Genomic DNA, 26,223 nt, shown 5'->3' on the forward strand with positions numbered 1-26,223 from the left:
CTCTTGTTGAACAAAAAGTGACATCACACAAAAGGGATTCAGATTTCAACGTTCTAGTAGCCGTGTTGTTCTCACCGGTCTCTTTTTGGCGTTTACAGCAGAATAGAAAAGGGGGAGGGTATATTTTAAATTTGCAGGAAGAAGACTGTTCTTACCTGAGAAACAGAGGCTCCTGATTCCTGCACTGACAGTTGTGTTGCACCTAAGTGGGATATGGCAATGAGTGAGGGCAACGTATGTTTGCATATTTGTATAGCACTAACCAGGTACGATACAATTACAATACAAGGAATGCAATAATACAGATAGGATAAGTGCATCAAGACATAATTGTAATATTGGGAGAAAGATGTTCCTAACCTGAAGATCTTAATCTAATCGGCCCGTGAGGAGACTAACAGAAACAGGGGTACATTTGAGTGCTTTGATTAGAGCAGTGGTGACCAACTACAATCCTCAAAGGCTACCAAAAGGTCAGGTTTTAAAGATATCCCTGCTTCCACACAGGTGGCTCAGTCAACGACAGCCACCTATGCTGAAGCAGGGATATCTTTAAAACCTGACCTGTTGGTGGCCCTTGAGGACTGGAGTTGGCCACCCCTGGGTTAGAGTGTGTAGAAGAACATACTGTAATTTAGTGAGTAGTGGTCACCCAGGGCTAATTAAACACTTCCTTGAACAGGTGAGTTTTCAGAGGTTAGAAGGTGCTTGGCAGATATTGAGAGGGAGGGGGTTCCCAGAGGTAGAGTGCAGCATTTTAGAAGAGTTGTGGGTGTTAGAGGGCTGTAGTGACACAAGGTGTAGAGAGAACACCGGACTGAGCAGAGCTTAGAGAGCAAGTAGGGCTGTACTGCAAGATAAAAACGGAGATATAAAAAGGATTGACTAAGGAGTGAAGAGCTTTGAAAGAGAGAAGAATTTTGTAGAGAATGCAGAGTTTAATAAGGAGCCATCATGGAGTTTTCAGAAGGAGAGAAGCAGAGACTGATTGAGAGTGAGGTTATCCTCGCAGCATTTTGTGTTAGATAGAAGGATAGAAAGCTGAAAGTCAGAGTCCAATAAGGAGAAGGTTGCAGTACTTCAGCGGGAGAGAATGAGGGCATGCATTAACATTTAAGTAGTAGAGAAACAGATAATATTGTGACAATTTTACGCAGAAAGAAGCGACAACATTGGCAATAGCACTAGGGTAAGGAGAGAGAAAAAAAAAAAGAAGAGTCAGATATGACACCTAAACAATAATCTTGGGGAACTGGATGGATTGCAATGTTACTGACAGTGATGGAAAAGGGAACAGTGGGGCTTGATTCAGGTGGAATTATGAGCAGCTCATTCTTGGGCATATTGATTTTAAAAAGTTCTGGCTGTTATTGAGGATGAGATTGCTGTGAGACAGTTGGAGACCTCAGACTGTACTGCAGATGTGAGGTTGGATAGATAGTTGTCTCATCTGCATACAGATGAAATCTGAACCACCCCAATGTACATCTGCGTTGCCCCAAAGGCAGACCGCATGATGGGGTTCCCCAAGAGCTGCTCCCCTCGTCACATGACCAGCGTGCTAAGGGTTAGCATTTGCTTGTAATTTGTGGAATGTCAACCCCACCCACTGGAATGTTAATGAGTCAAGAAGACAAAGAACTTTGTATTCACAGCTGCACTGAATCTGAACTACCCCAGTGTACATCTGCGTTGCCCCAAAGGCAGACAGCCTTTGGCGCAGTCGAAGGGCAGCCAAAGGGTGTGAGCCGTTCGCTGCTGTTTGAAATAGAGCAGCTTTAACATCACCAAGCTGAAACTCCCCAGCCCTTTATCCCTTGTACCCAATTTTCCAAATCACTGTCCATGAAATGTCTGTGAATTGATTGAGTGAGCAGAATGAAGACCTGATAGGAGAGGGTCTATGACAGCATAAAGCATGCGAAAAGATACAAGTCGTTCCAGAAGTTTAGAGGCAAAAGGAAGGAGACAGGCATCGGGATAGTTAGATAGATAGGTTAGTGGGGTCAAGAGTGTTGTTCTTGAAATTAGGTCTCACAACAGCAGGGAACGAAATATACCAGAGATGGGGGGAAAGTTGAGAATGGGAGTGCAGGGATCACAATGGGAAAGAGAGGTCGATGGACATGGGAAGAAATAGAATTAAGCTGACAGGTAGTAGAAAGAGAGGAGACTAGGAACTGCAATACTTTCTCCTCTGTTACAGGGGGAAAGCATCTAGAGTAGATGAAAGGGGACTCAGGAGAATAGGTGTAGAGGAAGGCACAGGGGAGGACTCTCATCTGATGTTCACTTTGTCTTTATCCCATTGAGTGACAGAGGGGTCTCGGCATGATGTTATCACCGTGATCGCAGCATCACTGACGCAAATGGAGGCGTCCTCTTGCATTCAGAACATGCATGGAGCGCTGAACGCAATCTCCCCTAAAAAAACATATACCATGGCTACATCATGGGCCACTCAAGGGGTTAAAGTAATAGCAATAGTTTTATGAGAGGAGGGCGTGAGACAGTTTAGCACAAGGTTTAAGGAGAGCGTTAAAACACAGAGAAAGCATTCCAGCAAAATGCTTTTCTAATGACTAAGTCTACTACAATGATTAACTGCCAATGTGTGAGGTTACAGATAGGCTAGGGAACTATAACTACACACTACTTTGAGCCTATTGACATAAAATAATACAGCAGGACTTTCTGGCAGCAAGGGGGTGAAATTATTATTTACAGCATGAACTACGCTATGCAACAAGTGAAGAACAATTGTAAAAGTATAATCACAAGAACGGGATCTAGAGTTGTGATGGAGCGGGACACAAGAGATTATTCACCATGTCTGAAGTTAATGACATAGAAACTGTGCTTAAACTGCACAACAGACATTCTTTTCTAAGACAAGAGTAGGTTTTGGCTGTCACTGAACCAGCGGCATCCTTGGGCTCATCTTTTAATAGCAAAGAAATCAATGTGCTGAGATTCCTGCCTAAACAAGGCAATGTTAAAATATAGAGAAACAAATTCATTTCCATTCCTCAGAAAGACCATGTTCTACGTGATGTCATTTTTAAAGGTTAATTTCCAGTAGCACTACATTTATCTGTTGCAAAGTGAGGTATATTACAATGATCTAAATCCGTGGTTCCCATATTATAATGATCTAAATCTGTGGTTCTGAAACTGTGGTCCAAAAGCCACTCAAAATTCACTTCAGTTAACGGTTTCTTTCAGTCAGAGTCTTTCACATCACTGCCAGTGTATCAGAGTTAAAGGTTGTTACTTATAAGAGATCATTAAGAAAATTGCCGGTATGTGTATATTAATCAGAGAAAGTACGGTGGTCCTTAAAAGAATTAACGCTGAAGTGGTCCGCGATGGGTAAAAGTTTGAGAATCTCTGACTTAGATGAAAATAATGTCATAGTTTGTGTTTCTACTCTCCCTTTCTGACGATGAGCACCTTGAAGCAGAGTCCTCCTTACCTACTACATACAGTATAACTATTGCAATTTTGTAATGGTCTATGAAACCCCCACTGTACTGTGAGACTTAATATGCTGGTGCATTATAAATAATGAGCTGATATCCACACAACAATTTATTAGGCCGCGTCCACTGTGAGCGCGATGCGATCAGAATGCGGTGCCTCTGAGGCCAGCCATAAATCACGTGACCGCATGTGCGATCCAGAGCGTGATGGCCGGGTTATGTGAGCGGTTCGCCCAATGAGAGCGAACCAGCTCCGTGACATCACGGACACGTACCCCCCAACCCCTCGTCGCTTCTACCAGAGGGCACAAATCGCTCCAGCTAGAGGCGCACGGGCGCGCACACACCATGGACGCAGCCTTAAGTAGCAATCCAGCAATATACCATTTCAACACTTCTGTTTCCTTAAGCATCTGAAGTGGAAGGTCTCTCATTGTGCAACATTTTTAAGAAAAGAGGCAGCGTCCTTTTCCAAGATACTATAACTGTCAGCAACACTATCCTCCTTTCCCTCATTTTTTACATTTTTATTTACTAAACAAAGGCGTCTCTCGGAGCTCCAGGCACATAGAGCGTCCCAGTTCATGGACTATGGATGTCCAAATCTGTACCCAAAATATAAATGGCTAACATCCCCTTTATGCACAGGCCATTATTTTCAGGGGTGATGTCTACCTCTCATAAAGGGCTGGGACATAAGTCATTTTTCATGGGATTCAGGAAAAACTGACTTAAGTGGTCTTGCAATTTGTCGCCACACCTTCAGAATGGCAGAATCCTACCTTTATGTTGATGAATTACATTTGATGATCTTATATTTTGAGAACTTGATCTCTGTAAAAGCAAAAACAGACAAATTGAAAGGTGAGGAGATGCTATTCCGCAAGCCAGTGAGGTGCTTCATTGTGAAATCCTCCAGTGGCTCACTATTTTGGAGATATTGTGTTGTAAACTAATATTTTGGGGGTGCCTTGTATTGCTGAAGGGTCCCACCATTGTACATTTACAGTCCAGGTCGCTACAATTTTGCAATCTCTGCAGCACTCCCTCCTCCAGTGGGTTGGAGTCCCTAACAAGCAGCATGCATTGCATGTATTGTATACTCCATGGATAACTGTAACTTGTGGTAAATTCAAAGTGTCTAATCGATTAGCAGATCAGAATCCTAAATTCATTCATTCAAGTCAAAATACTTGTAAATTTTGAGTTAAATTATAAATAGTTTAATTTTAATCAGTTGGATAAAGAAATCATTAAGTAATTCATAATGTAGTTTTTTTGTGGGTTCTGATAACATTTAGCACACCCATATGGTTAATCTGCTAAAAGGTATCACAACCTACAGCAAATCTGCATTTGTCCCAGCCCCTATTAGAACTTTTTAATAACGGTTGCCATCTTTAGAATTCCCTACCCCCCCCCAATTTTTTTTTTATACTTTGCACCAATACTCAGGAAACAACTGGACTGAGAGGATGATTCACCATGAAATGTGATTTCCATGTAAAAGTATAGGTGTTTCCTAGTGGGCAAATCCAATGCCTCCATCAAGGATTGACCACGGTTTCTCTGTGCAGAGAGTAGACACTTTAAATACATTTTTATACCAGGAACTGGAAACAAGATACACAACAACATCACAACGTTAATATGCTTCTAGTGCACTTACCGCGGTGGTGGATGGTGGGTTAATGAAGCCCTTGACCGAGGAAGATGCTCCACTTGCAGTTGCAAGTCCACTTGGCGCCGCGTGACCTGAAAGTTATATAGACCTTTGAGCTCAGAGAAATCTCTATTTGTGCAAATAAATATTTTAAGATTTGAATGAAGCCATGTGTGCTTTTAAATGTAAGTTAAAACATTTGGGTTTTTTTTTTTTGCTTGTGCTTGCGTCAGATGTAATAACTGCAGTGTTATGCAGCTAATCATAATAAATATTTTTCAAAAATGCTACTAGTGCATCCACGTCTCACACAGGTTTCCCAACGCTGTTCTAATCTGTAGCATATCATATAGTGCAGGGGAGCTCAGTCAAAGATTGAGACACCTATGCTGAAGCAGGGATATCCTGAAAAACCTGACCTGTTGGTAGCTCTTGAGGACTGAAGTTGGCCACCCCTGATATAGCGCTGTATAACAATGGCACAGACTGGCATGCATTGCCGTTTCCTCTTCATTGTAAAGCTATTCCTTCAGCGGAGAGTGAAAACTTGGCAGTAGAGTCGTTCCTTACCTTTCTGCTTGTATTTAATTAGTTTGTTTTTCAGGTCTATCCTGTGAATGTTTATTAGGCCCGACTCCAACAAATCCACCTTTTCTGGGGAAATCAGGTTCATCGTCTCTAGTTCGATTGCTAGAGACAGGAACGTCTACGGGAGAAATCAGTTGCTTAATTTCTAAGTATCATAAGGTTGGAAAACTAGCCATCCCTTACTAATATATTTGGCTTCATCAATAAAGCGCGATGGTCCAGATTCGACACTACCACACGGAAACCCCCATTCAAGTGAATGAGAGTTTCCGGGCGGTATTTGCAAATTGTCACAATCACACTTGTTTAATTGAATAATAAGCCACTAAGTACTGTAAATGTAACATTATACGATTTAATTACAGACAAAAAAAAAAAACATTGACAAATACTACAATACTTTAAAGACACCATTTAAATGTACTGTAAATACATACTGTATACAGTATAAAGCATCTCTGGGAGCTGATGAACACTTCTAGCTGTTATGCTTGAGAAGTGACTTCAATTATTGTCCCAGTTGTATGCCATATTTCTCCCCCTCCCCCTCTTAACATGTGTGTAGCCATGTGTAAAATTGGTGTACAGATCTCTCCCATGCTGGCAGTAATCCTGGTAAGAAAGCAGGGTTGCCAGTAGTGATCATGGAGGTTTGCCCTCAAACCCCTGTGATGTGTCATATATGTAGCAAAGGAAGTGACAGCATGCTTTGTGTCCACTGTTAGTGACATAGAGGTGGGTCTTTCTGGAGCCTATATATTGCACAGCACACCCAAAAGTTAGTGGTATTATTCATCCAGAGTGAAGTGTCTGCAGCAGTTCAAGTCTGTCTGTCAGAGTAGCCAAGGGACAATCTATTACACACTGTGTCCAGGGACCTGGCATAGCTGGTGGTCTCCCTTAGGGGAGAGGTAGAAGAGCAATTCAATTAAAGAGATAGGAGGAACCTTCTGCATGGAGTACCTCTACAAGATGTGCGGCTAACTGTCGGCCGCTGTGATGGTCAGTCTGCCAAGAGACATGCAATTAAAGATGCCCTGGTTCAAGATACCCTTCCTGTGTGAGTCTGGAGTTATTTCACAGGAAGATGCACCTAGGAGTTCCCCGTCAGATACTCCTCCCTGCTGCCGTAGGGATCCTGATGGGGTGGAGGCGCTGTACCAAATGTGAGTAGGACTCAGAACACTACCTCAGACGCCTGTCATGGTGATATTCCCCATTACCAACCCGTGGGAGACTCAGGAGTCCTGTTGCCAGCAGGTGCACCACATGACACACACATGTAACTGGGGACAGATTACACCAACAGGGGCCAATATGAGATTGGGTGGGGGTCTGATCCTTACATTTTTGAAGGCGCTGCTGAGATACCTATCAACAGGACAGGCTTTTGCTAGGCACACTGGGAAACAGGAGAATGTATGCTGCCAGGACGTGCTGTAGATGGGACGGGAGCCTAGGGGTAGTCAGGAGTGTGGTTGTCCTCTCGCAAAGAACACCCTAGGGCCTTGAATGGAGTAAAGTGGGTCTGGAGACAGGGCTATAGCTGTTCAGGTCACCTTGAGGCAGCTAGTCGTGGGATGCCTGAGGGGATAGCCTGGTTAACGCGGGTCAGGAATTCCTGAGAGGACCTGCGCTAGAGGTAGCCAAGAGAGGTTGACGCCCTAATACTGCATGGGAGAAGCCAGTAACCAGATCACTTACCACAGAGCACATAGTGGAGAGAAACAGATACCGCATACAGTGAGAGAGTGAGCCTAGCCTGAGGTAGTGCATACATGAGTCAGACATACATGAGTTACATGTAGGAAGGTGCACTGGTATTCTTTATTGCATCGAAATGGCGGCTGCTCAGCAGAGAGGAGCACCATGTGCGATAGAAAGCAACAAGAAAAGATGGCGACCACAAGTAACGTTGTTCCGCGCGGTGCGCAGAGTCCAAGATGGCGGTTCGCGACTGAAGGAGTGGGCGCACGTGGTGTGTGTACCACTGGGGATCAAGCTACAGAAGGAACTTTTGTTAGTTTGTTATGGAGTAGCGCTAAAGCAGTGGCTGCGCCGTTTTTGTCCTGCCTGGGAGCCCGGGGTGCTGCCCTAGATGAGAGTGTTGAGGATATTGCTATTATGTGGGGAGAGAATGGAGAATCTGATTGCCAGGCGGTGATCACTACACAAACTACCTCAGCTGCTAATGTGAATGGCCGTGCAATCCAAAATGGTGGTTCCCGCTTTCCTGGGAGATCGCGTGGGCCGTGTGAAGAGAATTTTGCAAATCCTACGGTTGCAAGAAGTTGGCCGGGATTGACGCGAAATAAAGAACCCCACCCTGCTGGGGGAAGAGGCGCAAAAGCTGTGGCCGCGCCCTCCTGGACTGTGACAGGCTCCGAGCCAATCCTGGGTCACCCAGTGAATCTGTGGGACCCTCCTCTGATATCCACCAGGGGGAGGGGTCCTCTTATCTGCCAATTGAGAACGGAGTTGTCAGAGGGAGGAGCTAAAGGTGCGCTTCCTGCCCCTCAGTTGCGAGGAGCTGGTGAACAGGAGAGACTGCTGTGCCGAGTGTCTCTCTTAACCCATACAACCACGAGTGCAATTGCGTTACAACCCTACCTATTGCCAGGAGGCTTCCAGGTAGTGAAGGCGGGTGACAAAGAGACGCTGCGGTACCTGTGCACTCAATGCAGGTTACCCGGCGGGGAAGCCAGCACCACTGCAAGATGCCCCCAGTGTGGAATACACTATCTATGGGCCGTGGAATCATTTGTGCCTGGGCACGCCGCAGAGGCGGGAGGAGAGACAGCCAAGCTGATGGCTGGAGCCTCGCCCAAGGTAAAGACGGAGAAAGCTGATCCCGGAGAATGGGGATCCCTGTTAATGATCGCTACTGAAAAGAAAGAAATTGGGGCCTGCAACCGCAGCGAGAACCCGGAACCTCGCTGTCGGTCCCCTGCGTAAGTACCACTACCAGCGTCGGAGTCTGCCCCGTCGGACGAGGAGCAAGCAAGCCCGACATCGGTGGTGATGCGCCTACCGACGGGCCACTAGAGTGGTGCTGAAAAAGAGCCAGCACTTACCTGTGATGTGGAGGAGCCGAGTCCCGAGAGTTCGTAAGCACCTGCGCTGATGCAACCGGAGCGGATGAGTCCTACGGCCGTGGCGACTCCCATCGTGAGAGAAGAGGACCTCATCGCAAGTCCGCGGAGTGGTGAGAAACCCTCTTCCCACCCTCAGGCTCCGATGAAGGCGGCAGAGAAGGAAGGCCTAGTCCAGGCTCAACGGAGCAGCGGAACGAATCATCGCGTCCGGCGCCGGATGTCGTACTGGAAGAGGAAGTACCGGTGGGGGACCCCATCCAAGATGGCGCTGTGTCCCGCGAGATAGATGGCATCACTTCCGGCGGACACAGTGGAACCGGCTGGACGCAAGCCGCACCATCGCGACCGCTGTGCTGTACCAGGGTGTCTGGAGGTGAGAAGAGCAAGAGTTGGCAGGCCGTGCGGAAGCCCGGGAACCAGGAGATGGGTGAGCCTGACCCGCTCAACGCTGGCACCGGCCGAGGTATTGCCAAACTGCGGATAGTAGTACCGCATCGCCAGCACACGTCCCTTTTTGCCCTGCCCCCGGCCATAGCTCAAACCCGTCACCTCCTCATCCGGGTCCCTGTCTAGCCAAGGGTGGTCTGGGGTGTCCTGGGATACCTCAGAGGAACGGACTGGGTCAAATGTGGACTGGGGGGAATGTTTTACCTCCGATGAGGGATCGGGGAGGGCAATGATTGCTTCTGGGATGTCATCGAGAACTAATTCTATTGATTATAATACCAATGTGAGGGGTAGGCCTAAACGCCTTTGGTCAGCCTATAGGTCCACAGGGACATCAGGAGTTTCTTCTGGGGGAGAACCGGAGGAGGGAGAGATGGCTGTAGCAGTGAAAGAGCAGGCTGTAGAGAAAGAAACCAGATGGTGGGCTCCTATGTTTGAGGGGTATGAGGCCTGGTTGGATCGTACGCAATTCATACTAATAAGGAGCGACATAGTTGATCACTGGTGGGATGAGGGTGAGTACTCAGATGAGGAGCGCCTAGAAGAATTAAGGAAAAGATGGTATGATATTCAAAAGGGCTTTGTTACTCCCCGAGGGTCTTCCATATTATATGACGTGGTTGCTCCTGAAGAGCCATTGTCGTGGGTACTGCCAGGCAGGGCAGGTAATAAAAAGCTTATCCGCATCAGCAGGGCTGAGAGAGCAACAGTAGCACGGTACAAAAGGTCCCATGGTCTTGAATACCCATATGTACCTGAACCTCTCATGCAGGAGATAGAGGATAACAGGGATGCATGGCTGAGGGAGACTATTGAGGATTACATTATGTCTAAATCCAATCATGCAGCGTATAAGACAGAGGAGAGGAGCTGTTACCTTATGAGGGTATGGAGTGTCGGGCGCAACATTTTCATGCATAAGATGGAGTATAGGCCATAGAATGGGCCGCCCAGATCTTACAGTATTACAGTGCAGGATGCTAATGGGAGGGAGGTGAAGAAACCTGACCCTAGGCATTACTACTAGATTAATTCTCCTATGGAGTGGTTCTATGTGCTGCTGTGACCAAACTGGCTGATGTAATTATGTTCGTGCATAGAAAAAAATGCGTTTTGTAATAATGTATTCCTATGCTAATGTGTATTGTTATGTGTTGCAGTGCTACCTGAAGGAAGGGTCCGCAAATTTAGGTCCAAGCGGGGGTGTTGGCTTCCACCAGGGGGAGATTGTAGCCATGTGTAAAATTGGTGTACAGATCTCTCCCATGCTGGCAGTAATCCTGGTAAGAAAGCACGGTTGCCAGTAGTGATCATGGAGGTTTGCCCTCAAACCCCTGTGATGTGTCATATATGTGCAAAGGAAGTGACAGCATGCTTTGTGTCCACTGTTAGTGACATAGAGGTGGGTCTTTCTGGAGCCTATATATTGCACAGCACACCCAAAAGTTAGTGGTATTATTCATCCTGAGTGAAGTGTCTCCAGCAGTTCAAGTCTGTCTGTCAGAGTAACCAAGGGACAATCTATTACACACTGTGTCCAGGGACCTGGCATAGCTGGTGGTCTCCCCTAGGGGAGAGGTGGAAGAGCAACTCAATTAAAGAGTTAGGAGGAACCTTCTGCATGGAGTACCTCTACAAGATGTGCGGCTAAGTGTCGGCCGCTGTGATGGTCAGTCTGCCAAGAGACGTGCAATTAAAGATACCCTGGTTCAAGATACCCTTCCTGTGTGAGTCTGGAGTTATTCCACAGGAAGATGCACCTAGGAGTTCCCCGTCAGATACTCCTCCCTGCTGCCGTAGGGATCCTGATGGGGTGGAGGCGCTGTACCAAATGTGAGTAGGACTCAGAACACTACCTCAGATGCCTATCGTGGTGATATTCCCCATTACCAACCCGCGGGAGACTCAGGAGTCCTGTTGCCAGCAGGTGCACCACATGACACACACATGTAACTGGGGACAGATTACACCCACAGGGGCCAATATGAGATTGGGTGGGGTCTGACCGTTACACGTGCAAATACATACCTTGAACTGTACCCTTCTTCCATGCTTCAGTTGTTCTTTCAGCAAGAATAAAAGGGAGTCCAAATCATTTTTTTCCAGCTGCCCATTGATTTCTATCATCAGAACCCTGCAAAGAGACCCACTCCCATTACTAACCTGCCAGAAGCAAAACGATTGTCACCCCAGAAATAAAAGCAATTACATTTTGAAGCAGTTCTACAAGAACCATTTGAAATGTGTGTTCCGGCTCAAAGTCATTTACATTTCCCATTTGTGAAATATCAAGAAAATGACATGAAAGTCAACACGCACCAATCCCAGGACTCAAATCTTTCAGCAGAGTGTAGCTCCCTCCTGCTGCTCCGTGACCTCCCGCGATCACCGGGGAAAACTTCAACAGGAACAACAGAAAGGAGCACAACGAGGGATCGTATAAGTAAAAAAAAGATCTTTTATGTAATAAAAGATCGGAAGTAATTAAAAAGTCATATATACAATATCGTATAGCGATACCTAGGAAACAGAGACAAATGATGCCGCAGGGTCATGTGATGTCACGCCACCCCGCGCCATCGTTTGATGCACGTTGCCCAAAGCCAAGGTAAGTTACAGAGGCCTCGCAATCTCCCCAGCATTTAATTTAAATGCTTTGGGGAAGAGCACGGAGCATCTGTAACCACTATGCCCCCCGCCCCCCCCCAAAAAAAATCACAGGGGCGCCCCCCAGTTTGCGCCCCCCATGTTCAAGACCATTGGACGGCTCACAGCTCCTCTTTTGTATTGCCCTGGCTCTCAAAAGTTATCTGCATGTGTATTTTCTCTCAACAGTGCTAACATGAGGTCAAAGAGTGCTTTATTTTTCCAGATGGGGTCATTCCAGCCGTCTTCTGCTTTTGGAAAATTGTTTCTCTTGGATGGCTCATTAATTGGCAAATGAACAACTGCTTTGACAATCTCTTTTTCAGGGAAAAAAAGATTTCATAACAATGGCTGTTGATGGCAATGTATTGGTGCTCAGTGCCATGGCAGCACAGTCTAGCACATTTACCCGCCGACAGTTAGCCACCGGCATCTCGCCGCAGCCACCCCGCCACCGATCAGCCAATTTGTTGCAAAGGTAAACCTCTAACCTTACCCTGAAACGTTAACCCCTTACCCTAAAACCCTTAGCCTTCACCCCTTACAGGATCCCTTACCCTAAAACCCCTAATCGGAGCGCTAACCCTACCTTAAAAAGCTTAACCCCCTTACCCTAAAACCCCTACAGTTAACCCCTAATACTAATAAACGCAAATGCACTTAAGATAGTGACGGCTAAATGACTGTGGCGAGATGTCCCATTCCACTGGCAGCAGCTGACATGCTAACCTTACTGTATTTCCAATGCCTTCCGATAGTTTTTCTTAGTCATGTTATTTCATCAGCAACGGTTTTATTTTTACAAGCTCAATATGCAGTTTCTCATTCAGTGTGCACACAGTCTGCTCTGTAGAGTTTACAATGAGCAGCAAAGCACCATTTAATGATTGAAATATGGGTCCTGTGCTCAAATTGCATCATGTCAGTTTCTGATGTCACAACATCATGCTGTGAATTCCAGCACAAGTTTAATCGCTGCCTTAAGAAAAAGTCATAAAATATTGTATGCGGAAGTATTTTTGGAGCACATCCTCCTGTAGCTGTGAGAAGCCAGACTAAAAAAAGAGGAAGTTCAGAGCTCAATAAACAAAGGTCAAAGGAAAAGAATGCTGCAAATATTTAAAAAAAAAAAAAACAAATAAAAAAAAACACTAGATCTGAATTGAGTCACATTACACTTTACACACATTGCACACAGAAGAGTTTACACTTTCTCTGACATAACCCTACAAAGGTAACGCTGGGCAATGTTACTTGGACACGATTTTGGCACCTGGACTTTTTCCATCCTCCCTTAAATTTCCCCGTATTGCTTTATCACTCTGTTGGATAAATGTTTCCTGTAGTAGATCGTGACACTGGCTTACAAATGGGAGATTGAATATAAGTCCTGTGACCGTGGACAGGTACCTTTTATCTCTGTGTCACTTGGAAAACAAAATGGAAACTTTGAGCTTTTGGGGATCAGACGCATGGTGCCTGTAGAGTTGAATGTAAAATGTTGTATATACCATCAGTACTGTATAACAAAAAATAAGTCAATATTATTTCATATGAATTCAGAAAGTCAGAGGAATGTGTTTTTTTCCACCTAAAGTTTACTTTTTTTTTTTATAAAATGCATTATGCAATTCAATAAGAAGGTAAAATGTTGGTCCTACACCATGGCATAACAGCTGCTACTTTCCAAACGTTGTCCATCTTGGATTAAAAGAAATGGCTGAGCCAAGATCACAAATAGTACCCAATAATGTTGCCTTTGCCATTTGTCTCCAACAGGAAGCTGCTTGGTGGTCTCAGAGTTGAACGGAGCCCCTCTACTACAAAAATCAGTCCTTTTTTACGAAAACTTATTTTTTTGGTTCAGAACACCCTAACCTCACTAATTTTGGTTCATGGTGGTTGACATGTCTTCCAAACCTTTGCTTCTCCCAGTTTGGAACAGCTGCATCCCAACACTGGAGTTCCCTTTTAGGAAGCAAAATGGGGGAGGAATAAGGGGGATTGCCACTTTAAAGGTTTACCTGTAATCTGAAATTAGCCTGGGGTGCGTACTCAGCAATTTTTCTACTTCCGGTCTTCCCATGTTCAGGTGCTTTCTAATGAGGTCAAACCTGTTCACTAAATAAAGCAATTCAGCTAAGCCAGTAGGGTGAAGAAGAAACGTTTCGTTAAGATAATCCATGAGTTCCCGGACATTTAAGGGACTACCAACATCTCTGCACAGAAACAGCATCTGCTGTATATCTTCCCCATCCAACTCCTCTTCGACCTGACGGAGCAGTGCATCAGTTACATGGTACGGCACACTCATTGCGTGTTCCACTTCCACGCCACCAAGCACTCCCTTGTCCTCTTTCAGAAGAACATGACGGTAACCAGATCCTCTGTTGTGCAATGGTTTAGCTGTGGGCATCTATAAAGAGAAATACACAAGAAATGGCTCAGTCAAATGAAGCTAATTTCTTGCAAAATTTAATGAGGAAATCAAGGGAAATCCTCTAAAGGCGACATCCTGCTACCTCCCCAGGGCTGTTAGGGGAAATGCACCCCAAAAAATCTGCAGTTATTTTTTCCACTTGTTTTATAAATCATTTAATATGCATTAACCCATTTGCTATCAGAGTCAGAAATACATTGCTAAGCAATATGTTGATATACCAGTTGGCATCGAAGATGTCAACCCAGAGGTTCCCTGCTCTAGTCCTCAAGACCCCCCCAACAGGTCAGGATTTAAGGACATTCCAGCTTCAGCACAGGTAGCTCAATCAGAGCCACCTGTGCTGAAGCTGGGATGTCTTGAAAACCTGACCTGTTGTGGGGTCTTGAGGACTGGAGTTGAGAACCTCTGGGTTGACACCTAAACTTGTTTCCTGTGACGGTAAGAGGCAGCTCAATTGTTTTAGCCCCTCTAAGAGCTCCCAAAGTCTGTGCTCTGGAAAGATGTACCGCAGACTGCACTTTTAAAGTCAGGAGAACAGCTGGTACTTAAACGTTATTATTCTGTTTATCGCAGATAGGTTTTAAAAATAAAGTCTGTAACACCCTTGTAGCTGGGAGTTCCTTACCCTGTTCTGTCAATGCAATACTTGTTGTGTTTATACGTCGGTACCTGAGTTACGGTCTCTCACCTGTCATTATGATTATTATTTTTCACATATCTTAACATGAGAAACCTATCATTTATTTATATATCATACGGGAAAAGTCTTTCGATTTTTGGAAATTACATTAAAAACCTACTATTTACCGGAGGACTATTGCACATTTCACTTCTCACTTATTTTAAGATACATGCAACATCTTCCACCGATTTAAATACTGGTTTCAATGACATATCTCTACGTCTCAATCCTTATCTTCACATATCCCCTCAGTTCTGGACAGTGTTGAGGTCTCTCTTTAGACTTTGACTGTACTCCACCTCTGGAAATCCCTCCAATGGACCACTGTAATCACTCATCCTTTTACACATTTCAACTATATTCTTCTTCCCTTCAGTTTTCAAATTCTTCTTTAGCTTTCATACAGATATGTCATACATATGGCAGTTCTGAAGCAACATTGTCCATTAATGGTGCATTAACTCTTATAAACATCAGTTATATGTCACTATTAGACACTTCTAACTCCCCGAGGTCTCTATGACTCCCTTTCCCAAACACCCCTTCAAATAACTCGACATAGACACCAGGGTAAAGGTCAAAGCATTTATTAGCCATAATAAGACACAAACTATAAGTAACATAAGATACTGTACCAAACCTGGACCCTGTCAACCATAACCCAAACCATACCTCTGGTCTTAAACCAAGAGGATATCATATAAATACCACCATGTGACATCAATAAGGAGGGTTAAGCAGTATCAGGAAATGCCTTGAGGCCTATTTCCCATACTTCAGTACTTCCCAAAGGACCTCAATAAGGGGGCTTGTAATCCAACGGCTAAGGCCCCGGTCATGGCGCTCTAATGCGCGCCCGCGCTTTCGGCTGCGCGTTCCGGCGATTCCCCGGTCTGCAGCTCACTGCAGGAGCAGAGACCGGGGGGGGCGTGCCGGAGGAGTGACGGGGGCGCGGCCATGACGTCACCCGGCAGGTTCGCCCTCATTGGCTGAACCGCCGGGGGGCGTGCCTAGCCGCTCGACACGAGTTCCTGCTCTCAATTCTATTGAGAGCAGGAGTAGCTCTCGCGCGAGCGCTGCGGCCCCCCCTCGCAGCGGGCCCGGCGCCATTGCGGGGAGGGCTCTGGTGAGCGCAGCGTCCGCCACAGCGGACGCTGCAGCATGCAGCGGGGGCAAGGCCTATCTATAGGCAAGGTCCTCCCACTTGTGGTGATAAACCATCGCCAAATAAGAAACCTATTACTAAATGAATATTAGTTTAGCATTTTTGTTTCTTTTCATTATTCTCAGTCATGTGTAAAACGCCAACATATTTCGCATCTTAATAAACATGACATTCACAAATTAGCCAACTAATGACTGGCTCTGAACACGGAGTGAGAGGATAGGAATCTACCCTAAACAGTTTTTCCCATGTTAGATGAGCGATGGGAGCAGCCCTGAGCTCATGTCAAACCCCTCCTTATACACTGTACTATTACACTTGACCCCAAACTAGCCAATCACAGGCCACCTCCCCACGCACCTAGAAGTGCAGAACACAGATATTCGGTACAGACACCTGTCCTGACAGATAGAAGCACCACGTCACAAAAAAGTGGGATTTGAGCAGGGTTTTCTGGTTGACCCCTCTGGGCTACCCTTCCAACTCTACTTTTTACTGTAACCTAAAGATCCATAATTTCTAATTGCCAATCCAAACCTCACTGAGGCATTGCCATGGCAATCACAAAATCTATTGTAATGTTGGTCTTCTTCCCTCATCTCATGCTCTGTGACAGCTTTGTTGAACACACAGAAATTGATTAGTAGTGATGGTATTTACAAAAGAGAAATGGACAACATATAATTAAACCGCAAGTGTCTTGTACAAAATTATCTTTGCGTTTCATGCCAAAAAAAAAATCCAGATGTTAGTTATATGAAACTCCCCAAACATCCTAAAGGAAGATGTTTAAAGGGAAAATCCATTTTCAAAATTTATTGAGACAAACAAATGAGATCTTGTTTTAAGATATTTGGGGCAAGGTTTACTTCAGCCCCCTTGTGCCTCTCTGGCCAAGGAGTTGTTTTATGTTTGATGCATCAATTGTATTACAGATAATGGTTCTTGCTGCATAAATAAAATATACATACGTACATACAAGGTGAAGACTCAAAAAATATAAAAACACCCTGTGACATCACGCGATGGCAAAGAACTACCCGCCCCCCAGTGGCATCACGCGATGGCAAAGAACTACCCGCCCCCCAGTGGCATCACGCGATGGCAAAGAACTACCCGCCCCCCAGTGGCATCACGCGATGGCAAAGAACTACCCGCCCCCCCAGTGGCATCACGTGATGGCAAAGAACTACCCGCCCCCCAGTGGCATCACGCGATGGCAAAGAACTACGCGCCCCCCAGTGGCATCACGCGATGGCAAAGAACTATATAAAAAAAATTGTTTGTTTGTGGGTTGGTGGCTTGGCGTATGGGAAACAAGCTTCTTCAAATCGGTGAAGGTACTTTCCCCACTCAGTTGCATCAGGTGAAACGGGAGCGACGGGGGGGGGGGGGGGAAAGAACACGGCAGCCAGCCACGGGGACCGGGGGGGGGGAAGGAACCCCCCCGCCCCCGCTACCACCTCCTGCCCTGTGTGGGCAGCCAGCCACGGGGGCAGGAGGGGAAGGAGGAGGAGGAATAACAACACACACACCCCCATTACTTACCCGTGCAGGTTTGAAGTCCTGGCAGCTCCACCCTGCGTCACGACGTCATGAAATCCCGGCCAACGCCGGGTATATAAGCTAGTTAATAATATTTTTGGCTGCTCCAAAATGTGATCCTACATTATGAAGGTGTGTTTTTAGCACACAAAAAGCTAGCAACTTAGTAATGAGGAAAGTCATAGGACTCTGAACTTCTTTAAAGTGTTTGTGTGGAGAACAGATGTGGGAATTACCAGAGAACAAAGACCATTACTACAGGAAGCCACCCACTCAGTTCCCTTGAAGTCCTTTTCCCATTAATCACTTCTGCCCTACAGTATGTCACAGCAAAAACGTAAATTCCGCTGATATAATACCGAAAACTACATCTAAAAAGATTGAGGGACATTTCTACTAAGTGGTGCCAAGCCATAAAGCACATAAATGTCACAACGTAACCTGGTAGTTCATGCTATGCCAATATATTTCCACCAATTCAAAATCTTCTTTTTTTTTTTTTGCTTTGTTTTGTTTAAAGCTGGTTATTATTATTATTAGCAACAGTGACCATGGCAACCTCTTGTCTTAATGAATGTGAAGGGCAGCGGCCATTTTAACCTCCCATTGGGGCAAAAGATGTCAGCAACTGATATCTCTGAAATTAAACTACAGATTATTTTTTAAAAAGCAGGGTAAAAACTGTAACGTATTTCCCAATGGTAAAAATAAAGGAGACTTATTTTTGATGGCGAGTAGAGCACATTGCTGTTCTATGGCACTTAAACCGAACTAACCACCGCCTTGGTCGAACACAAAAAATAAGGAAGAAAAAACAAGAAAACATGCTAGCAAAAAAACCCACAAACATATATACCGGATGTAAAAAATTTTTTTTAAAAACACCCAAAACCTCAGCCGGCAGAGAAACAAAACAGAACGATTTTGATATGTAGGCCACGGAAAATGGAATGATATCTCTGATGTCATTTAAGCTTTCAGACTTCCTACTAGAAACACTCACTCAGCTGAGTGACACTATCCAGAATGCATTAAGAATGGGACATGATAAAGAGTGGGCAGATTCTCTGCTTCAGTAAAATAACTGAGAGGCTCACCCAACTGAGGGGCATCTTCCATTTGGAAAATGTATCCAGTGCACTTTCTGGCCCAGTTTTGCAGTTGACAGCTGTGTAGTGCTTATTTCAAAGCAGCATTCCTATCTACACCATTAAAGTAGCATATGCTCCCACCAAAAATCCCCCTCATGTGGGTAGCATGGGGGGTCTCCAGAGTTGACCCACTTTAATTTCAGCTCGGGGGGACCCCCTGCTCCCCAAGATACTTACCCCAAAAGGGGGTGCCAGTTGCAGCTCCGCAGGTATAAATGTTTAAATGTCCCGGTCACGTTGTGTCATGGAACAAGAATCACATTCCTGCCCGACCCCCCTTCTGCTTGTCAGCTCCTTAAGTTCAGCTGCAGGCATTGGTTCCACATACACACACTGTGCCTGTGTAACATGCAACAATGTTGCATTTCTTGCCTCTGAGCACGTAATCAGTGGACTGCTACTGCAGCTTCTCCAGTCCTCCCATTTAATGGACTTTCCCATGTTCTCCCCTGTCTTTTGCTGACAGTTAGTGCAGTCCCACTCAACCTTTAGTGTGACCCCTGCCTCTCACTTCCTTTTCCACCCTAGATTACAGTGAGTACAGACATGTCTGCATCCACCCCTGGTAAGGCCTTTCTCTCTTACCATAGTCTAACCCCATAGAAGCATCCCACATAGAGAAGCACTCTCTGCCTACACTACACCTACAAGTTCCTGTGTTTTCTAATCCAGCAATAAAATTAAGAAAGACATTAAGGACTTGTCATGCTTTGGAAGAGGGAGGACATGAGTTGAGCTTACTGGAATCATTCATACATCATTCGTGACCCTGGTTCCAGGAAACGTTGGCCAATAATAATCCGCAAGTGATGATGTCATGGCTTCCTATTGGCCTGCGTGACACCTTAGTTTTAAATCTGCCGTTTCAATATCCCAGTTGGAGTTGCTACCAGCACCACCTACAGAGGAATGTCGGGAAGCAGGTTGTTTCTTTTAATAATTAAAGTAAATATTCTTAAAAATGTATTTTATGAAGTATTCTCAATGCGTGACTTGCTGATATCAATGTTAAAAACAGTACTTCAGTTAACATGTTAAAGCAGCAGTCTGTGCTGTATGCAATTTTTTTTTGCATGTTTTACTGTAATAGATTTCGTCTTGCCCTTTCCAATGCTTTTTTTTATTGTTCAAATTTGATGCTTCATTCAGGAGATAAGCGGTTGAAGCGTATTAAGTGACCAGGAATGTTAAAATGAAGCTCTCCCCAGAGCCCATTGCATTCTAAAGGTTACCATGGTAACTTCAGAATCTAGATTCCCTGCACTTTTCAGGTCATTTGAAAATTGTACCATGCAACTGATCTCGGACGCACTATTAGAGAGGGTTGGGGTTCTTACAATGCATCTGATCTCAGACGCGCTATTAGAGGAGGTTGGGGATCCTTACAATGCATCTGATCTCAGACGCGCTATTAGAGCGGGTTGAGGTTTCTTACAATGCATCTGATCTCAGACACGCTATTAGAGTGGGTAGTTTTTTTTTTAGAATTTCACAATATAATTATAGGGTTCCTCAAACACAAAAAGATTGAAAACCACTGAGCTAGACAAGAAAGATCATGGTTTTTCTCAACAAAGCAAAAAGGAGACATGCTCAGGGAGAAAGATACTAACATTCTATGACTTAAACTCATGTTGCCTTCTTGGGAGGGGATTGCTGCTTTAACCCTTTGGGTGTGCCAGGATGTAGTCACTACGTCATAGGGACTTGCACTCTCTGGGGGCCCCATGACGTAGTGACTATGTCATGCCCAACAGAGGATTTTTGTGCTGCTTAAATCGCATCCCGTGTTCCCATGGAGCACAGGACACGATCTGCCCAGTGAGAAAACAGAGGAGCCCTCTTCCTGTTTCCTGCAAAATTGCCCCTGCGGACACATGACCCTTGATGAATGCCAGAGGGGCCGTGGAATTCAGGTGCTGCAACTCCTCCGGCGCTCAAAATGTTAAAGATGCCTTCTTTGGCGGCTTGTTTTTTTAATTATTGTTATTGACATATCTTTATTTGAAAGGATTTGAAATATCAAATCAGTTCCAAAACCACATGGCGTTATTATGGTGCGTTCCCTCTTACAGACATAATATATGTTGTTTGCAGCGACGATTCCATGCTGCACAGGTTGATAAAGTAATTTCCCCAAGGTCATGAGTAGAGTGGACACTGGGATTCAAACCATGTTCACCCACTTCAAAGGCAGTAAAACAAGGCAATAATATTACAGCTAAGCTACTACTTCAGCTACTGTAACTAAATATCACTGAACTTCTACCTTCTTTATTTTAAAATATCCATACTTGATCAGCCTTACTTCATCACATTGCGGAGTCACTTCCATGACAATCTCACAAGAAATATTGTTACTAATTCTCATCTCTCATCCACACCATGCTCTGTTGTACAAACACACAACTTGACTAGTAATGGTACATTCTGGCCCTTCCAACATACTAGAACGTACAGTACCTCAATGAGTTTCTGCCTGAATATACGTCGTCCCAAGAAAACAAGCTTCACCAGAACTCTGAAACAGCTTTATAGTCCTCTGGTGTTCCAGCGGTAATAAGCTGCCCCCTCCTCCCCCAAAGTTCACAAAGCAATCCAGTCCTCTCATGTGTTGCATCGGTTAAACACCGGTCCAAATCCAGCCAGAGGAGTCCTGTGTGGACTAGACTAAACGTAATAGAGCTTGAAAAGATTGAGTTTATTTTAAAAAGAGAAATGACAGCAGCATTTTTTTTATAAGAACCACCCACATATTTCCTTATCTTTTGATATACTAGTGGGAACTCCCTGTACATTTTAACAAATGGTGTACGTCATTTTAATTAGGTTATCTTAATTTAATTAGGTGCGTATCTCTAGTCCTCAAGCGCCACGAATAGGTCAGGTTTTAAGGCTATCACAGTTTCAGTCATATATAGAAGCACATGCACACCGCTGGTAGGTGCTGGAGGGGGTACCTATCTGCCGGTGCGCTATATCCAGGGAGGTCCAGATATCCCAGAAGTACTCGAGCAAAGGAATGGAAGCAGGCACACAGTCTTTCTGAAGGTGCAGTTTATTGTGCCACCAAAGGTCCAACGTTTCGGCAAATAGATTGGCTTTATCAAGGAGAGGGCAATCTATTTGCCGAAAGGTTGGACCTTTGGTGGCACAATAAACTGCACCTTTAGAAAGACCGTGTGCCTGCTTCCATTCCTTTTATCACAGTTTCAGCATAGGTGACTCAATCAAAGACTGAGCCACCTGTGCTGAAGCAGGGATATCCTTAAAACCTGACCTATTTGGGGGTCTTGAGGACTGGAGTTGCGCACCACTGAGCTAGGGAGTGGACGTGGGACACTCCAGGTTTGAAATGTAGCCACATATTCAATAAACTTATTTCACAAGACCTCACCTGGTTCCGGAAAAGATCTTACAGCGCATCCACTTCAATGAGCCTGAGGTCAACTGCTGTAATAGCACTGCTTTTTTGTATATGTTTTTCCTTATGTGTTTCCCCTTTCCTGTCTACCCTACTGCTTAAGCTGCTCAACCGATCAGATCCGCTGGACCCTGGCCGGTCAACAACGGACAAAGCCCCACAGGATGGCACAGGAGAAGTCAGTAGAGACACAGACGTTACGAGATTATAGACAGGACATGTCACTGACATTCATTTCACACAGCACAAACGGTCTAAACTGTCCGCGGAAACGGAAGATTGCACTATTGGATTATAAGAGGAAAAATTTATTTATTTATTTATAAAATATTTTACCAGGAAGTAATACATTGAGAGTTACCTCTCGTTTTCAAGTATCTCCTGGGCACAGAGTAAAACAAAATAATACATGGTTACAAATACAGTTACATAAATGAACAGGGTATACATTATATACAAAACATTGCATGCAAAGTTAAAGTAAATATATATTATGAGCGTATGAAACAGTTACAGACCAGATTAAAGTGTGAGACAGCCTTAGATTTGAAAGAACTTAAGCTGGTGGTGGATATGAGAGTCTCTGGTAGGTTGTTCCAGTTTTGGGGTGCACGGAAGGAGAAGGAGGAACGTCCGGATACTTCCTGTTCTATACCATCTTGATTGCTGAGAGAAACGCTATGCAATGTCTTCATGCCAGAGGTCTTTCATGTCTTTGGTGTCTTGATGACTATGAAGAGTGCTGTATGAACTGCCAGTCCAGATATGACTGCTTCATAATTTCCATTTTAAGTAAGTTTCTATATTTTGCCTGTTATTTGTGTATCTGATGTGTTCACCTTTATCAAGGAATAAATTATATTTTATCATATCTAAGTCTCGTCCCAGTTCAGACCCAGTTATAAATATATATTTATATATTTTTGGTGTAAATTACAGTTTGTCATAAAGTCACCGTGACAGGCTTGTAATTAATTACATGCTTGCGTATTATTTGCCTGTTATTTGTACATATATATATTTTACATATAAATATATATATACCTGGGTTTGAACTGGGACGAGACTTAAGATATAATAAAGTGTTTTTATTCCTTGATAAAGGTGAACACAACAGATATGTACAAATAACAGGCAAAATATAGACACTTACGTAAAATGGAAATGATGAAGCAGTCATATCTGGACTGGCAGTTCATACAGCACTCTTCATAGTCATCAAGACACCAAAGACATGAAAGACCTCTGGCAGGAAGACAGTGCATAGCGTTTCTCTCAGCAATCAAGATGGTATAGCACAACAGGCCTGATGACATGCAGGCCTGAAGATCATTTGCATGCAGAACAATGAACATGAACAACTGACAAAATGCTGACATAGTACTATTGCAGGAGATCCACTTCAGTACCACCAGCTTTCCCAAACACTTAGATAAGCAGTTTAGACAGGTCTTTCTGTCCTCGGCTAAAGAAAAGAAACGTGGTGTTGCAATTCTGGTAAGCAATAGGGTGGCGCTGGTGGTGGACGTGGGAAAGAGAGACGAGGATGGTAGATTCCTCATGATAACGGGTACTATAAACCAGCAACCACTAACGATAGTGGTGATCGATGCACCTACTGGTCAGGACTCTACTTTTTATGGTTCAATCATTCCAATCATTCAAAATTACACTAGAGGCACGTTAATTGTTGGAGGCGACTTCAACGTAGCGCTCAACGCAACCCTAGACAGGTCTGGACCCCCAAGGCCAGGGGACGGTAAAGACTCTGTGGCGCTGACTCAAGGGCTGAGACACCGCCAACCAATTGATGCATGGAGGGAATTGCACGCGCTTGATAGAGGTTATACCTTTTACTCACACAACACTTGCAGCAGAATCGATTACTTCTTTGTCTCATGAGACTGGTCCCGAAGATCGCCCATTCAGAGATCCAAGATATTTCGTGGTCAGATCACGAACGTATAGAACTACAGTACGGTGCACCCAGACAGGCCTAGACAGGCCAGGAGCAAACTGGAAACTAAATGAGTCGCTATTAAAAATCCCCGAAATTGAAGACACAATAGGTGAAGCGATAGAACAGGTTTTTAGCGAAAATGAGGGGAGCGTCCGCTCCCATATTACCCTCTGGGAGGCACATAAAGCAACACTAAGAGGGGTTTTGATTAATCTGGCAGCTAGAAGAAATAGGGAGAGAAGGGCCAGGATACGGGAGGAGCAAGATAAATTAAAAGAGTTGTGGAACCAGCATAAGAGGTCTCCAGACCCAGCTACCCTTAAAAATATCACAGATGCTCAGATTGAACTGAACTTGCTTAAAAAAAATCACAGATGCTCAGATTGAACTGAACTTGCTCCTCACCTCTCAGGCTGAAAAGGCGTTAAGCTGGTCAAGGAGGAAATTGTACGAGAAAGTGAACAAACCAGATACCATGCTAGCCAATCTGATCAATTCCAAAGTCAATAATTATAATATCCAAGCCATTAGATTACAATCAGGACAGATCTCTGCCAACCCCAAAAACATAGTGGGGGAGTTTTAAAATTTTTACGAGAAATTATATGATTGGGAGAAGGTGATCCACTCCACTGGTACCAAAAAGGCCCTAAGGGAGTTTATACAGAGCTCGAACTTACCGAGGCTGGATGGGATGGACAGAGAGGGGCTGGGTAGGGATTTCACAACGGAAGAGCTGTTGGAGGTCATTCAAAATCTGAAACCCTCTAAAGCCCCGGGGCCCGATGGAGTCTCGAATCTTTATTACAAAAAATTTGGAGAACAACTAGCTCCGTACCTCCTTCGCATGTTTAACCAAGTTTTGTCGGGATCCCCATTCCCACAGTACATGCTCCAGGCGTCTATCTCGATAATACATAAACAGGGCAAAGACCCGCTGGACTGTAAAAGTTACAGGCCAATTTCCCTGATTAATTCGGACGTCAACATTTTTGCTAAATTATTGTCCAATATGTTGAGTCTGGTGCACCCAGATCAGGTTGGGATTATCGCGGGTCGTCAAGCAACAGATAATACCCGGCGAGTTATTGACCTGTTAGAAATAGCCAATTCAAAATCTTTACCGGTTATGGCGCTCAGTCTGGATGCTGAAAAAGCGTTTGACAGGATAGACTGGCCATATCTTGAGGCGACGCTCGGGGCGTTTGGTCTGGGGGCAAAATTGACGAAAGCTATATTCTCACTTTATTCGGCTCCATCGGCTAGGGTCACCCACCAGGGATTTGCTTCGGATCCCTTCCAAATCAAGAGCGGAACAAGGCAGGGCTGCCCGCTCCCTCCCCTTCTCTTTGCATTGTGTATGGAACCACTAGCAGCCCAGATACGCGATAGCAAAGACATCACAGGTATTGGCATTGGAAGCCAGGCACATAAAGTGGCACTATATGCCGATGATGTATTCCTGACAATATCCAACCCTCTTACCTCTCTGCCAAACTTATTCGACCTGCTAGGGAAATTTAACAAAATCTCTGGATAAAAAGATTAATCAGTCCAAATCGGAAGCTCTGAGCATTAATCTACCTAAACACCTGGAGAAGCTGATCACCCTCAATTTTAACTTCAAGTGGCAGCAGAAACAAATTAAATACTTAGGAGTTAACATCACCAAGGTGTTCAGAACTCTCTACCAGGCAAATTACCCAAAGCTTATGTAGACCCTGAGAGGGGACATAGGGAGGTGGGCCTTGCATAGAATCTCGTGGATCGGGAGGATTCACTGTATTAAGATTAACATACTTCCGCGCCTCCTCTATCTCTTCCAAACTCTCCCGGTGCCTTTGCGATTGAAGAACGTCCGTTCAATCGGTGATAGATAAATTTATCTGGGGAGGGAGGAAGGCGAGAGTGGGTAGGCAGATAATGCGTAGG

The 26,223-nt window shown here is 44.7% G+C and overlaps 1 protein-coding gene across 5 annotated transcripts in view; it reads right to left on the minus strand.

Annotated features, from left to right (window-relative positions):
* The window catches only part of CFLAR (CASP8 and FADD like apoptosis regulator), a 54,148-nt gene that overhangs the window by 19,156 nt on the left and 8,769 nt on the right, over positions 1-26,223 (minus strand). For 2 of the 5 annotated variants that reach the window (XM_075608660.1, XM_075608658.1), the window contains exons 2-7: positions 13,946-14,337; positions 11,304-11,409; positions 5,716-5,851; positions 5,152-5,237; positions 4,265-4,316; positions 156-202 (exon numbers count right to left, since the gene is read on the minus strand). In XM_075608660.1, the coding sequence (XP_075464775.1) occupies positions 156-202; positions 4,265-4,316; positions 5,152-5,237; positions 5,716-5,851; positions 11,304-11,409; positions 13,946-14,337 (819 nt within the window). Of the gene's footprint in view, positions 1-155; positions 203-4,264; positions 4,317-5,151; positions 5,238-5,715; positions 5,852-11,303; positions 11,410-13,945; positions 14,338-17,759; positions 17,910-19,084; positions 19,105-21,370; positions 21,553-26,223 lie in introns of those variants that run through there. The other 3 variants (XM_075608659.1, XM_075608662.1, XM_075608661.1) reach the window with 3 other exon arrangements.

This window comes from Ascaphus truei, chromosome 7, assembly GCF_040206685.1.
Source record: "Ascaphus truei isolate aAscTru1 chromosome 7, aAscTru1.hap1, whole genome shotgun sequence".
Classification (NCBI taxonomy): domain Eukaryota; kingdom Metazoa; phylum Chordata; class Amphibia; order Anura; family Ascaphidae; genus Ascaphus; species Ascaphus truei.